We start from the raw sequence: 17,209 nt of genomic DNA, 5'->3' as shown, positions 1-17,209 counted from the left end.
TCAGTCCAACCTATAGATACAACAGTATAGGAACTTCTGATTACTGATCTTTGAGGAAGTCATAAGGGAGCCAGAGAAGGGCTAAAAAGGGCAATTAAAATGGCTCTATCTTTGTGGGAATTCCTAAAATAGTTTTATTGAGAAACCAATTGATAAACCTCTTAATTCTGAAATGATAGGGCCTATAGGCTTGAAAAACATGTATAAATTTATTTGTAGACTTGGTAACATAATTCTGATAACACTATAAATGTGAATTTTCCATGAAATTTATGTTCTGAGTTTCAGAACAGAATAATGGATGATCCATATAATAAATTCAGAACACAAATCCCAAAGAGAGATGCAAAGATTCAACTAGCTTTAAATAGATTTTAGATAACAAATGGATATATATAGAATAATTCTATTTGACATTCAAGTTATACATACATGTATTCATTTATGTATGTTTGTATATGATATGCATAAAATACTGGGCCAGATATAGTTAGTGAATATCACTTATTGGTAGGATTTGGTACAATTTTGTTTTCTTAGTTGGATTTTTTAAATAATGTCTACAATGAATGTGTATTATAAATGAGCAAAGGAATCAAAAAACTTTCTTTAAGAGAACAAAGAATTCTGACATAAAGAGAAACTAGCAGGTGCCCTTTGAAGTGATGTCATTGTGGTTCTTCTCACAATTTTTTTTTCACATATATCCATGAGTGGCTCAGAAACAATATTGGGTTAGATGGGCCATTGATCTGAAAGAATGTGGCATTTCTCTTACTATGTAAATATTAATCATACACATTTCTACAACATTATGCCAGGGTAAGGGATAAGAATTTAATCATATTCACTGATACCTATCTTACTAAATCATGTTTATTCTTTTTAAGAATGCACCTTTCAAGAACAAGGTTCTGATACAGAAAATAATCTGAACCAAATATCCAGCTTGACAGAAGCCATCTTTAAAGTATTATACTATTGCAATTTTTCTCCACAAACCTTTGGAAACGTTTTTGTGAGCTACATGGAAGAAGAACAATTATGGAACTTTTTATATAACATTCCAGGTATGAGAAATTTACTATTTGTACAAGAAGCATTTAAAAGATAACTGAATGTATTTTTAAAGGCCTTTAAAAAGTTTTAATATCAGTTTTGCTGCATCTGTTACTTGTAAAAATTTATCTTACTTTCTTTTTCTTTTTTTTTTTTTTTTTTTTTTTTTTAGTATAAACACTTCTTTTAGGAGTCATTAGCTATTAGTTCCTATCAAAATTTAGTATACTTGGGACAAGGTGACGGGGAGGTTGAGGGGGAAATTATGTAATGCCAATTTTCTATTATTATGACGACAATGATGATGAAGTGTTCTTTCGTAAAAATTTAATTTAATGTTTACCAGCGATTATGTTTTGCTGTTGGGTATATAAAACGTTACTAGGATGTGAAAAAATATTTTTCAATTCTTGGGTGCATTTATTCAATGAACTGATGGACAAAACTACTGGTCAGTTTTCTTCAAATGCAAAAGGCATTTATTGTGATGACCATGGTGTTTCTCTCTACAAGGCATCCTATCATTCTTTTTGGGGACAATATGTTTCCCCTTTTGTTTTGTTCTTCTGCCTACATCTAGAGCAAATGTTAAAGAGGGAGCAAGTTACATATCTGAACAGGAAATGTTCATGGATTGCCCTACCTTCAGGGCCAGATGTAAAGATTTCACATTGTTTTATCCTTAATGTTCTGCCTTTAAGTCTCCATACTTAGTTTCTGGGGGGAAATTATGAGAATTTAGACAGTGGTTGTCCTGTTAGTCCATTAACCATTTACATCATTTACATTTGGCTATCAACCTATAAGCTTTCTCATACACTGTTTGGAACTGAGATTTTCATAAAATATTTCCTAGGATCCGTATAAAAGAATCTAATTGGCTCATAATTCTGGCTTCATTCTTTGACTATCCTCTAGATATTACTTGAACATTGTTTTTGCTATTTTAAAGTCATTATAGTACATCTTCTGTTGGTCATTATCCCTGCAAAATAGCAATAGATCACTATGTAATGATTTCAAAAATATGAATCTATCACTTATAGATTACGTAATAATTATCTCCTTTTAAAGTTTTATCTCCTAGTTTTTATGCATTCACTCACTGTTTCCTTTTTAACCAAAGGAGGGACAGTTCTTCAGATAACAAGACTGGATTATTTCTGATGTGGACTTTATTGAACTGAAAGAAAAACAATTTTGAAAGCCCTTTCACCCCCTGCTGTTCATAGTTGTTTCTGGTGAAGTAAGAGCCAGATTCTCTTGAAAGATTATAAAGAATTGATGACTCACATGCTTCAACCATTATTTACCCTTCAACGCTTAAGTTTTTGAACCATTTTAATACTCAGCACACGACTGTAATGAAAATGGCCCAGAAGATATCAGTGGACTTTAGGTACGGGCATGAGAAACCAATCTGCTATTTGCTCCTACTTAGTCTTCTCTTCGTCTACACATTGAGCAAATGGTAAGGTCTTAGAAGTCTCTTGAGACAGGTATTATACATATTCATAGAGCCCAAGTTGTGTGAGGAGGCTCAAAGAGGCAGAACTTCTAATTGGTCCTTGGCCTTTGTACAAGTTGTTTCTCTATAAACATTAACAAATATTCTTTGGGTCTCGAATATTCTCTGAAATCTGAGACCTTGCAGTGGTACCCTTGTTTTTTCTCTTTCCTATTTAAGTCTTTGCAAGTGTTTTTCTTTTCTTGTATTATCAATTATGATTATCTTAAAAACCCTAATAAGACAGTATGATATACTAATTAATAACAAAAATAACCCTTTTATTATGACTTCTGTTTAACTTGAAAATATAGCAGGTTTAGAGGAAATACAGCAGAGACACATAATCATAGTCCCACAATATTTACATTTTACCACTAATAGAGCTATGTTTTAGTAAATATAATTAACTTACCCAGGCAAATTGGAGTGCATTATTTAAAAACTGGTATATTTTCCACCTCCTGAAACACTCACTGATTTCAGTATACCTATCCATAAAGCATCACATTCTTATCATTTTATGGTACAAAGGCAAGGATGAAGTAGCCAGTATCCTGATCTTATTGCTCAGTAAACCAAGCTCAGGGTATTAAGAGAATTGCTAAAGATTGTCTAATAATTAAGTTGCAGAATCAGAACAAGAAACCAGATCTTTTGACACATAGCCTATGTTATTTCTCTTTATTTTTTGTATTAGATGGAATATTTTGACACATTTGCTTTATGAGCATATGAATTTAATAATGAAATATACAATCTGATTTTATAATTGTAAATCCAACATATAACTCCTTCAAATGAACATAACCCAGTGGAGAAAAACTAGACTAAAAATATCCATTTAAAAAAAGATTACAAAAGATAGAAATACAAAAAGTAACTTGGGGACCTCATGTGGGCATTTCTTTTTATAAAAATAACTTTTTTATTTTTCAATTACAGTTGACATTTAATATTAGTTTCACGTGTACAACATAGTGACTAGACATTCACATAACTAATGAAGTGATCACCCCAATAAATCTAGTACTATCTGACACCATACGTAGTTGGTGTATGTATAATAATTTCAAGTTGATTTTTTTTTGTATAGTGTGGGTGAGGTGTTATTTTAGCCTTAGATTGCATGAGAAAAGTACTTTTCCTTTATATTTGAAATTTATTTTTTTTGATACAAGTGTATAAGTTTTCCAGCACCATTTTGAGAAATCACTATTTTATACCAGTTGAATTACTTCAGTGTTTTTGTCAGAAATCAAATGACCAATTAATCAAATGTATGCATCTTAATTGTGGACTCTCTAATACTTGGAACTACATGTCTCTATTGTTATTTGTTTTTTATTTGTCCTACCTAAACTGTTCCTTTCCTCTCCATTTTGGCCTTCTTTTGGATTAACTCAGTATTTTTCAGTATTGCATTTTTTCTGTTTCCTTGTTAATTTTCTGTCTGGAAGATCTGCTCAGTGGTGTCCCGGGATGTTTATGATTGTGTTACTGTCGATCTCTGCCTTTATGTCAGTCAATATTTGTTTTATATATTTAGGTGCTCCTATGTTGGGTGCATAGATGTTTACTAGGGGTATGTCCTCTTGTTAGATTGATCCCTTTATCATTCATTCTGTAATGTCTTTCTTTGTCTCTTATTATAGTCTTCGTTTTAAAGTCTATTTTGTCCAATGTAAGTATTGCTATCCCAGCTTTTTCCTTATTTCCATTTGCATGAAATATCTTTTTCTATCCCTTTACTTTCAGTCTATGTGTGCCTTTCCACCTGAGCTGGGCTCTTGTAGGCAGCATATGCATGGGGTCTTGTTTTCTTATCCATTTAGCTACCCTATGTCTTTTGATTGGGTCATTTAATACATTTACATTTAAAGTGATTATTGATAGGCAATAACATAGTTATTGCCATTTTATTATTCATATTTTTTGATCTTCATTTGTTTTTTTTTTATTTTCTTCTGCTTAAAGAAATCCTTTTAACATTTCTTATAATGTTGGCTTGGTGGTAATTGCATTCCTTTAGCTTTTTCTTGTCTGGGAAGCTCCTTATCTCTCCTTCAATTTTAAATGATAGCCTTGCTGGGTAGAGCAGTTTTTGTTTTAGGCCCTGCTTTTTCATCACTTTCAATATTTCCTGCCACTCCCTGCTGGCCTTTAAAGTTTCTGTTGAGAAATCAGCTGACAATCTTATGGGAGCTCCCTTGTAAGTAACAAGTTGTCTTTCTCTTGCTGCTTAAGGATTCTCTCTCTGTCTTCAACTATTGCCACTTTAATTATAATGTGTCTTGGTGTGGGCCTTTTTGGGTTCATATTCTTTGGGACTTTCTGCACTTCCTGGTCTTGTATGTTTATTTCCTTTGCCAGATTAGGAAAGTTTTCAGTCATTATTTTTTCAAATAGGTTCTCAATCCCTTGTTTTCTCTCTTCTCCTTCTGGTACCCCTATGTTGGTACCCTTGATGTTGTCCCAGAGGTCTTTTAAGCTGTCTTCTTTTTTAAAATGCTTTTTTCTTTTTGCAGTGCCAATTGGGTGTTTTCTGCTATTTTGTCTTCTAAATCACTGATTTATTCCTCTGCTTCATCTAGTCTGCAGGTGATTCCTTCTAGTACATTACTCATTTTCGTCATTGTATTCTTCATTTCTGACTGATTCTTTTTCATGTTTCCTGTCTCCATTTTTGTGTTTCCTGTCTTTTTGCTGAAATTCTCACTAAGTTCCTTGAGCATCCTTATAATCATTATTTTGAACTCTGTATCTGGTAGGTGCTTGTCTCCATTTTGTTTAGTTCTTTTTCTGGAGTTTTCTCCTGTTCTTTAATTTGTGATGTATTTCTTTGTTTCCCAATTTTGTCTGCCTCTCTGTGTTTGTTTCTATGTATTAGGTAGATCTGTTACCTCTTCAAATCTTGGCCAGGAAGCCTTATGTAGTAGGTACATTGTGGGACCCAATGACACAGTCTCCCTGGTCACCTGCACTGGGTGCTACAGGAACACACACAGATGTTGTGGGGGGCCCTCTTCCTAGCCCTAGTACTTAGGGCTTGGGGGTCCCTTACTCTTCCTGGGAGGGGATCTCTGAGACCAAGATATCCCTCCTGATTCTCAACTGCCACATGCAAGTGTGGGGCTACCCATTCTGCATCTCTGCCCTTCCTACCAGTCTTGATGTGGCTTCTCCTTTACATACTTAGTTATAAAATTTCTGTTCAGTTAGACTTCAAATGGTTCTCCAGGTCGATTGCTCTGTAATTTAGTTGTAATTTTAACGTGGTCATGGGAGGAGGGAAGCACAGAGTTTATCTACTCCACCTTCTTGGATCCTGCTCTGCTTTTTGTTTTTAGCCTTCTTTCTTTTTTGTGCTTTAGTTTGGATACTTTCTATTGTATCTTAGAGTACAGTGATCTTTTCTTCTGTAATGTTTATCCTTCCTTGAATTTTTATTCCAGGTATTTTTAACTTGCAGCAATTCCATTTAGTTCCTTTTTATATTTTGTGTATTTGTCTCATTTTTAAATCTTTGTACATTTGTATGAAGTCTGTTTTAAATCCTTGTTTGCTCATTTCATCATCTGTCATTGGAGTATGTTTCTATTATTGATTTTTCCTCTCATTACAGATAACAGTTTTTTGTTTTCTGTATGTCTAGTAATTTTTGATTGGATGGATGCCCGAAGTTATGAATGTTATGTTGTTGCGTATGTAGATTTTGTTTTCATCCTTTACAGATTTTGTTTTCAATAATAGTTGTGTTACTTGTAGATTTTCTAATGTTGAACCAGCCTTGAATACCTTTGAAAAATCCCACTTTGTTATGATGTATAATACTTTTTATGCAATTTTAGGTTCAATTTTCCAATGTTTTGTTTTGAATTTTGCATCTATGTTGATGAGTCATATTAACCTGTAGTTTTCTTTTCTCATAATATCTTTGTCTGGTTTTGGTATTCAAGTAATGCTGGCATCAGAATGAATTAGGAAATAGTTCATCTCTTTCTATATTTTGAAAAAGACTGAAAAGAAATGGTATAATTTATTCTTTAAATGTTTGGTAAAATTCACCAGTGAACCCATCAGGGCCAGGTGTTTTCTGTTTTGGAAGGTTATTAATTACTGATTCACTTTCTTTACTAGATATAGGCCTATTCAGACTATTTCTTCTTGTGTGAGTTTTGACAGATTGTTCCTTTTTAGGAACTGGTCCATTTCATCTAGGATATCCATTTGTGGACATAGAGTTGTTTATAGTATTCCTTTGTTATCCTTTTAATGTCCATGGATCTGTAGTGATGTTCCCTCTTTCATTTCTGATATTAGTAGATTGTATATTCTCTTTTTTCTCAGTTAGCCTGACTAGAGGCTTATTGATTTTATTGATCTTTTCAAAGAACCAGCTTTTATTTTCATTGATTTTTTTCTATTGATTTCCTCTTTTAAGTTTCATTGATTTTTGCTCTAATTCTTACTGTTTTTATCTTCTGCTTAGTTTGGATTTAATTTCTTATTTTTCTAGTTTCCTAAGGTGGCAGCTTAAACTGTTTAGATTTTAGATCTTTCTTCTTTTCTAGTATTTGCATGAAATGCTATAAATTTCCCTCTGAGGACTTCGTTTGCTGCATCCCACAAATATTGATGAGTTGTGTTTTCATTTTCATTTAGTTCAAAATATTTTTAAATTTCCCTAGAGATTTCTACTTTTACCCATTTGTTATCTGTCTAAAAGTGTGTTGTTCAATAATCACATTTTGGGATTTTCCAGTTATCTTTCTGTTATTGATTTCTAGTGTACATCCTTTGGGGTCAGAGCAGACATTGTGTGATTTCCATTCTTTTCCAATTGAGGTGTGTTTTATGGCCCTGAATGTGGTCTATCTTAGTGAATGTTCAATGTAAGCTTGAGAAGAATATGTATTCTGCTCTTGTTAGGTGAAGTTATCTATAGATGTCAATTATATCCAGTTGATTGCTAGTGTTGTTGAGTTCAACTATGTCCTTACTGATTTTCTACTTGCTGGATCTTTGTCTAATAGAGGAGTGCTAAAGTCTCCAACTATGGTTGTAGGTTCATCTATTTTTCCTTGTTGTTCTATCAGTTTTTGCCTCACATAGTTTGACACTGTTGTTAGGTACATACATGTTAAGAATTGTTATGTCTTCTTGGAAAAATGGCCCCATTTATCTTTATGTAATACTTTTCTTTATCCCTGATAACCTTCCTTGCTTTCAAGTCTGTTTATCTGAAATTAATATAGCTACTTCTGCTTTCTTTTGATTTGTGTTAGCATGAAATACCTTTTTCCATCAATTTATTTGTAATTTATATGCGTGTTTATATTTAAAGTAGGTTTGTTTGTAGACAAATTGTTCAAATTGTTTTTTGGTCCACATTGATCAATCTCTGTCTTTTTTTTATATATATATAAAGGTATTTATTTATTTATTTTTAAACTTTTAGTTATTTTTTTAAGTGTGTTTTTCCAGAACCCATCAGCTCCAAGTCAAGTAGTTGTTACAATCTAGTTGTGGAGGGCACAGCTCACACTGGCCCACGCGGGGATCAAACCGACAACCTGGTGTTACAAGCATTGCGCTCTAATGAACTGAGCTAACCAGCTACCCCAATCTCTTTTTTTTAATTTGTGCTTTTAGTCCATTGATGCTCAAAGTGATTATTTATATAGTTGGATTAATATCTACCACATTTGTTATTGTTTTCTATTTGTTGCCCTTGTTCTTTGTTCCTGTTTTTGGCTTCCAATCTTTTTCTGCCTTTGTTGTTTAAACTGAGCATTTTATGTGATTCTGTTTTCTCTCTTTTCTTATCATATCAGTTATACTTCTTTTTTTTTTTTTTACTTGTTTAAGTGATTACTCTAGAATTTGCAACATATATAGAGAGAGCTTGAAACTAATGCAAGTCCACTTGCAAATAACACTATAACACTTCATAGGTTGTGTGAATACCTTATAATAGCAAAATAATCCTAATTCTTTCCTCTCATTCCTTGTATAATTGCTATCATTCATTTCACTTATATTTAAATATGCATAAGTATGTATGTGTGCATATATGAGTATATTTAAGATATACACCTAAGTGAATACAATGTTGATATTATTTTGAAGAAACTTATCTCTTACATCAATTACAAATAAGAAAACTAAGACTTTTTATTTTACCTTCATTTATTTCTTCTTCAGTGCTCTTCCTTACTTTATGCAGATCTGAGTTTCTAACCTATATTATTTTTTCTTTCAATAACTTCTTTTAACATTTCTTACAAGGCAACTCTAGTGGCAACAAATCCCCTCAATTTTTGTCTGAGAAAGTCTTTATTTCTCCTTTACTTTTGAAGCAATATTTTACAGGGTATAGAATTCTAGGATTTTTTTTTTTTCTCTAAACACTTTAAATATTTCACTTCATTCTCTTTTTCTAGCATGGTTGCTGAGAAGTCAAATGCAATTTTATCTTTGTTCTTCTAAAGGAAAAGTGTCTGTTTCCGTATGGCTTCTTTCACAACTTGTTTTTTAATCTTTGATTTTCAATAATTTGAATACAATATGGTTAGGTATAGTCTTTTTAAAGAAGTATTTATTCTGCTTGGTATCCTCTGGGCTTCCTGGATCTGTGGTTTGTGTTTGACATTAATTTGGGGAAAATTCTCAGTCACTGTTGTTTTAAGTATTTCTTCTGTTTCTTTCTGTCTTTCTTCTCCTGTATTCCCATTACATGTATGTTATACCTTTTGTAGTTGTCCCCCAGTTCTTAGATATTCTGTTCTTTATTTGTTTGTTTGTTGTCTTTGTTCTCTTTGTTTTTCAGTTTTGGAAGTTCTATTGAGATATGCTCAAGTTCAGAGATTCTTTTCTGAGCCATGTCCAATTTACTAATAAGCCCATGAAAGGCTTTCTTCATTTTTGTTGCAATGCTTTTGATCTCTATTATTTTATTTTAGTTCTTTGTTTGGCCTTCTCTCTCTCTGCTTACATTGCCAAGTTGTTCTTACATGCTGTCTATTTTATCCATTAGAGCATTTAGTATATTAATCATAGCTGTTTTAAATTCCTGGTCTTATAATTCTAACATCTTTCCTATGTCTATTTCTGATGCTTGCTCTGTCTTTTCAAATTGTGTTATTTGCCTTTTAGTATGTCTTACAACTTTTTTCTTGAAAGCTGAACATGAAGTACTAGGTAAAAGGAACTGCTCTATATAGGCTTTTAGTAACGTGGTGGAGAGCTGTCGGGGAGGGGAATCTATCTACAGTCCTGTCATTAGGTCTCAGTTTTTTAGTGAGCCTGTGACTCTGGATGGTGTACTTCACAAAAGTTTCTCAGTTTTATTCTCCCCCATTAGGTAGGAGAAAATGGCTAGAGGACTTGAGTTTGATATCTCCCTTCACCCAGGTCAGTTAGGCTTTGATGAGCCAGTGGGTTAGGCTCTGTTTTAATAGTTTCTTCTGAGGGCAGACGTTAAGAAAACAGAGTGCTCTAGCCTATTTCAAAATGTTTCTTTCCCCCTCTATTTGCTGGAAGCACTAGTGGTTTATTCTCTGATATATACTGTGGGAAGCTAGTCGAGTTCCTCGAGGTAAAACTCACAAAAGTATGTGAGCCCCCTTATAACAGGGTCTTTCCAGAATTTTAACTCTCAGACTTGTGTGCACTCAGCCTCCAGCAATTCACCAATTACAGTTCAGATTTTTCTACCTTGGCACTGTTACCTGTGGTAATTTCTGCTTGTGAGTCTGTTCCACAAAGCTGTGACTCCCTGTATTTCCCTGTTTGTATCTCCAGTTTGCCTTGGGTCTTCACTTCTCTTAATGATCCAAGAAGTGTTATTTTTTTTTCATCTGCTCAGCTTTTTATTTGTTGTTAGGACAGAGTGGTAACTTCCAGGCTCTTTATATGCAGAGTCAGAAGTGAGAAGTTCTTGCCACTTACTCCCTTTTCTCTCTTCTCTCTTTTCTCATTTCTCCTTTTCTTTCTTTATCTGTATCTTGACCCTTCCATGGATGTCTGTGGCTATTGCTTAATCCTCTCTATAGTAGCTAGTGCTCACGATGTTTCAGAATCCTGTATGAAGAGAATACTGTGCAGCCCTGCACTGCAATAGTGTAATTCTTACAGAAAACTCTTATCTTAGGTAATAATAACAGCAAATACATACATAGTGCCTATTATGTGCCAATTATTATATAGAAATTAATTCATATACATTTTAAATAATTATTTGAGAGATTTGAGATATCTATTATTTTCTCTATCATCTTCAAACCTTGATTTTATTTTAAAAGGAATAAGTATACCTTTTTAACAAAAGGAAATAGGGGAATTTTGGCTTTCTAGAACTTTTAGATACCCAAGATGATTTAATCCATGACTCCAAAGAGTTGAACCGAAATGAATATTATTTATTGATACAGGAAGACAGCTTCTTTATGCCTTTCAGTGAATTAAAGTCTTGAAACATCATTAAAAAGATAGACAGCTATGTCTTTCACCATGCCCACAAATACAACTTACCCGATGATTGTGCCATGTTAAAATATTAAACTCTATATTTGATATTTCCAAGATCTTCTTTACCATGGTCATTTTAATAATGGTTTGAGTAATTTGAGAAATATCACCTCAAAATCAGAGGTTGAAAAAAGCATATAGGTGTTTTTCTGTATTGATTCAAGTGATGGTCACAGGAATTTCCAGTTATATTTTTTTAAATTTGTATTACATTTATCACACAAATAATATATATTCATGGTAGTAATATATATAATCAGAAAGAAAGACTGAAGAAATGCAGGAGTAGAGGGAGAGAGGTAGGGAAGGAAAGAAGAATAAGTAAAAGAAGAAGTAAAGGAAGAGGAAAATCACCATTGACATCGTAGAGTATATTTTTAATTCTTTTATAGGTGTAGGCAGATATGCATTTTTAAGTAAAAATAGCATGTCATACTCTTTCTAACCTGCTTTTATTTTTATACTAAACCATGTACGGTTGTATCATATAGATGGATTCACTTTTGCTAACTAAACAAATCACCAATTACCAGACATTTAGATTATTTCCAATTTTTCTTTATAATCTTTATATAACCATAATTAATTTTTTAGGATAAAGTCCTAGAGAAGGAATAAGTGGATTTACAGGTAAGTAAAATGTTAGAGCTTTTGATATTATTGCCAACTTGTCATCTAAAAAGGTCACACAATTTATATTTCCACCAGTAATGTTCCAAACTACCAGTAAATGTTGTTAATCACTATTATTTTAATTTTGATTCCCTTTATTACCAAGAAGAAAAAGATTTTTTTTTCAAATCTTTATGAACTACTTATCAATTATATGATTTCTAGGTTAAAAGCAGCTCTCCCTTTCTCTAGCTTTAAAGTAGATCATTGAGACACTGAATTCCCAATTGAACAAGGCACAGAATACTGCCAGATTCCGCTAAATGTAACATACTGTCTGATTTTAAAGTGTCAACATGCATGGAGTCTGAGCAAGACGTCATCCAGTGCTTGAGATTGGCACTGACCGATGCTGTGAAGGACATTGTACAGCAGGTAATATCCGTGATGAACTCTGGGAGAAACTGTGAGACAAACTTAAACAAGCACAGTGTTCCTGAACATTTGCGTGACAGCATTCCTAAAGAATGGAATTATATTCCAAAAGAAACCAAAAAGAAAGAATCCAGCAAAGGTATATTTGTTTGTTTGTTTGTTTTTTGTAAGAACATATCCCTAAAGAAACAATATTCTAGGATATGAGATTAAATAAAATTCTAAAAATGATAATATTTGTAAACTACATTAGTCTTATTTTTACCATGTATATTTGGGACCCATAATTTTCTTTACTGTGAGTCACATGATCAAGGAAACTAGAAGTGAAAATGACTCAAATGGTCGTTTTTTTTTTATTTAACTACCAATTGAGAATTTTCTGTGACATTTTGTGTTCATGTTAGTATTCACAAATTAGTTACATGATTTTGACTAATTTTCTCTAAATCTATTGAGTAATCTAACATTCACACTCTCAAGAAGATTGCTGTGATACTCAGTTTAATTGTTCTTTCTTTGACTTTCCCGCCCTGCAACCATTAATTATTACTTTCTTTTCTCTTGTTAACACACCTACATGTGTAGCTATTAGGTCAAAAATAGCATCCTATTTAGTAACTATATATTTTTCTGACAGGGTATTTTCCCCAAATACCTGTGGTCCTGAATTCAATGCATTGTTCTTATTCAGTGCATCTACACGTGTATTTAAGAACCATCAGTTATCTATGTTATTCATTTATTTTATTAATCAAGTCTTTTCTTCTTAAATGATTTCTTCCTATCTAGGTAGTTCTACTTTCCAGTAAATTCACAAGATTCCTTTGTGTATTATATGTCTATCTGTAGTCATGAATCTTCTTTAGGATTTTTAAAATAAAACTTTTCTCTTTTATATTCACCTTTAAAGAAGAATATTTTTTCACCAACTCTAAGGAAATTGTCAACAGTAAAATACTCCAGCTGAACCCACTAAAGTTAACTGATGGGACTAGCATTTCTTTCATTCTTCTCCGTGAAGATCCTAAATAATGTGGCTCTTATCCAGTGACCTTATATTACAAACTCAAATCAGTTATCTCTCGGTGACCTTTCGTAGTAATGCTTTCATTCTGTCCAAGCCCCATTAAACTGCCTTTGAATCTAGTAAGGCCATTTAATTGAAATTGGAAAATGTCAGCTTTTCATTACTTAAGTTCTTCCTTGTCTGAATGTTCCCATCTTTCCTTCATTCTAGCTTTTGGATATTTTGGATATTTCATAGATTTTGAGCAATTCAGAAAGCATGAGCTATAGTTAACATATCATGTCATATGATATTTTGCCTGTGGCTTTCAAGTCGTTCTATTTAGGAATAATTTTGCTTTCTAAAAGCATTTTGGAATTCTTCCATAACATTTCAAAGAGCCTCTGCTTTCAAAAAACACTTACTTTGTAGATATCAGTTCTTATGGTTTTCCTTACTAAATAATATTCTTCATAAAAGTATTGCTTAAGAGTAGAAGTACAATACTTCTTCAAGACAGCCATGATGGGGTGCCAAAACACATAAATAAATAAGGTAGTGGAGAAGAGTGACTTTATAAAGCATTTTGCGCATTCCAAGTGGCTATGACAATAGGAGATTACCATTATTTTTCATTTCTGCCCTCTTTTAGACAGTGGTCAACCTTCATTGTCACTACAGTATACAAGAAATATATTTACATGCCAGACATTAAGTCATTTATTCATTCAATAGATATTTCCTAAGTGAATTACTACTACCTACCAGGCACTGGGGTTGAGGCCAGAGATATACTGTAAATAAGATATCTCCTCTCGGTGCTAGAAGACTAGTATAACTGCAGATGGGTACAAAGACCTCAGGATATGTACAAGACAAATTTCTGGGTGTGAAGAAAGAAAGAAATTAAACTTTTTGAAACCTCATATTGAGATTGTCACTGGTCTTCTCCCTTGGTCTGTGAGGCCAGTTGTGTGTTGGGGACACTATTGTTGGGTAGGGAATGGGCAGGGTAACCTCACTCTTTCGTTAGCTTTTAGCATACAGTAATGAATTAAGGTTGTGTTTGTATTTTAGAATCTAAGTTTAACATAATTAATCTTCACAAAGAACACAAGTGGCTTTAGCATATTCCTGTAAATCAACAATCAACTACAGTTTAAAATATGCTGGGAAGGCAAGGAAGAGCAAACAGGACAAAGTGAAAAAGCTCACAACTTTATTCTTAACAGGAGCTCTTGCTCAGCCATATTATAAGGAAAAACAATAATAATCTGATCAGATTTGGCAAAAGAAAGGAAGAAAGAAAAGAAAAGAACAGAAAAGAAAAGGAAGGAAGGAAGGAAGGAAGGAAGGAAGGAAGGAAGGAAGGAAGGAAGGAAGGAAGGAAGAAAAAAAGGAAATGCGTGGGAAAATCATTTAAAATATGGCTTCCAATACGTTATTGTAAAATAAGAATCCCTCCTAAGTGAGTATTGATCCTTGAGATATTAGCTAAAGATAGTTTGAGGTCATCTTGATTAGCAAAAGATTTCAAAAATAAACATTTAAAACCTGAAGACAAACCTCTGAAATTGTTTCCAGTAACATTTTAAGTCAAGTGTATGTAATAAAGTACTTTGCAAAATTTGTCAAAACAATAATAAGTGTTCAAGCGGTATTTTTTCTTTTTGAGGATTCTAACTTATTAAAAGACAAGTAATCACTAGCTTAAGGGGACATTTATTCTTCCTGACACAGTGAAAATGACAGAACATAGAAAACACTAAAGTAACAAACTAAAATGCATTTTTTTATTTCTTTGTCAGTAAATACTGTTACATAGAAAACATTGAAGATTTAAAGAAATAAATATTACAATAAATTATACAATGTAAGAGATTTACTGAAGAGTTGAATGGAAAGTTCAGATGTTTCTCATATAGCTCAGCCTAGGTACTTGCTCCTTATTTCAAGGATCAAATACACAAAGAACTAGTTGTATTGTTTCTTTGACAATAATTAAATGAAAGATATACTAGAGAATATATTTTCTTAGCAGTAAATTACTTTTTAAATAAGAAGAATGCTTTATGGGAAAATTGGCGGAGTAATTACTTTATCTGAAACTGGATTCTGGAGAGGAAACAGGTAATACCACAAGGGAAATGTATTCATGGCACATTCACATGCAGATTGTTGAGAAAGAAATTGAAGGCAAAAATACACAGAGTGCTATCGGAAGTCATTCAGGTACTTTATTTTATAAAAACCAGAAATGTTAGTTTTATAAAAACCAATACCACCAATAAAACTATCATAGCTGCCTACTTAAGAACTTAGAAATATTTTCTAACATGAATTAAAATATTCCAAATAAAAGTTTAAGTGATTCTTGAACATTTTTCTGAAAAATTAAAAACAAAATATTTTTCAATTTGTTTACAAGAATAACTAAGTGACATCATGAATGTTGAATAATTATTAGTGAAATTTCAACAACCTTTGCCTATGTGGTGGCTGAAATAAAAAAAAAAAAAAAGAAGTGCCATGATTTCTCAAGCACAGTTATTGATACACTCGTTGCACGAGGATCTATGTATATTTACCTAGTGGCTTTTCCCCTAAGACAGCTATTAAAACCATGTATGGAAACAAACTAAACTTAAAATCTGACCTTTGAAACACTGTTTCACCAAGTGTTAAGGCCAGATTTTAAAAATAATAAAGCATATTAAATTATGTTATCCCTACTCAATAAATTATTATTGACATTTCATACCATTAATAAAAAAAATTTTAAGTGATTTTAAGACATTATTTTGTCTTTACCTCATTCGTTGTAAATTTCCCTTTTGCATGTTTAATAATCCACAACATATATTATTACATCCAGGAGTACATGCATGGGAAGGAAGAAATGATAAATACATAAATATACATACCACATTGTATTTATTCTAAGACTTGCATTTTTTCACACTTTATCAGCTTAATTTGCTTTATCTATATTTTAAGCCTCATCTAAACATATTCATTTTAATAAAAAGAAAATACTTATCGGAACAATTTTTTTTATCAATTACCAAACTAGATGCTTTCACATTTATTATTTCATTTAATACAGCAGTCTTATGAAATCATTCAAATATATGTTGGATGCAGTTTACAAACTTACAAAGATTGCTCTAGTTAAGTTTTTTAATGATTCTTAAGTTGTCATGAATTTTTGAGGAGTCACTAGACTAGACATGTTTTCCCAAGATCTTTGTACTTTTCTAGAGCAGAGTGACTTCTTTAAATGTCACAAATACTTTGAAAAATCTTTCACATTGTTTTATTATTTTTGTTCAGTAAAAAGAGTAAAGATTGTTTTACTGAAGAACTCAAAGCTATGTTCTTTTGATACCTCACTTAGTTTCAAGATTCAAATTCATTTATGTATACATAAATACATAGTGGATTAAAACCATCTCTGGCTTTGTGGGATACACAAGCAATGAGACTTTTTTTTCCATACTCTTGAGTATACTTGTAAAGACAACCCATGAAGACATAAATAACAATATAACATAAACAATAATAGGTGATAATACAAAAGATGATTCAACATGGCACATTATAGACCTAATTACCAAAATAGTCGTATGGATAATATGTTCAAATAAATTCATAGGAGGAGAGGACTTTGAAATAAGAGTTGAAGAATATGGGTGACCCTGAAGAGAGAAGGTATTCCATGTGAGAATGATGAGATATTCAGAAGCCTAAAAGGCAGGTCAAGCCAGTTTATGAGGCAAACAATGAATTTGGTTTAGTTTTACTGAGTTAGTGATGAGTAGGGGAAAAGAATAGGGAGCTGAAGTTGTAGGATTGCTACCCTGGAGAAAGGCCAAGACTGAAGATTCTGGAATCATCTAGAAAGTAATCCTCAGGACACATTCGGCAATGCTTGGATGCCACAACTGAGGAGGATGCTATTGGCATCTAGTGGGTGGAGGCCAGAGATTCTGCTAAAACATCCAACAATGCTCAGGATAGCTTCTTACAACATAGAATTATCCAGCCCAAAATGT

At 32.6% G+C, this 17,209-nt stretch overlaps 1 protein-coding gene across 3 annotated transcripts in view; it reads left to right on the top strand.

Annotated features, from left to right (window-relative positions):
* KIAA0825 (KIAA0825 ortholog) overlaps nt 1–17,209 on the top strand; it is a 359,113-nt gene that overhangs the window by 149,040 nt on the left and 192,864 nt on the right. For all 3 annotated transcript variants that reach the window (XM_088796629.1, XM_019711761.3, XM_074328710.2), the window contains 2 exons: nt 891–1,070; nt 12,060–12,284. In XM_088796629.1, coding sequence (XP_088652755.1) covers nt 891–1,070; nt 12,060–12,284 — 405 coding nt within the window. The remainder of the gene's footprint in view (nt 1–890; nt 1,071–12,059; nt 12,285–17,209) is intronic.

The sequence above is a fragment of the Rhinolophus sinicus genome, chromosome 3 (assembly GCF_057876585.1).
Source record: "Rhinolophus sinicus isolate RSI-liver-muscle chromosome 3, RSI-T2T, whole genome shotgun sequence".
NCBI lineage: Eukaryota > Metazoa > Chordata > Mammalia > Chiroptera > Rhinolophidae > Rhinolophus > Rhinolophus sinicus.
The sequence above is the reverse complement of the archived record's forward strand: the minus strand, read 5'-3'. Positions and strand labels throughout refer to the sequence as shown.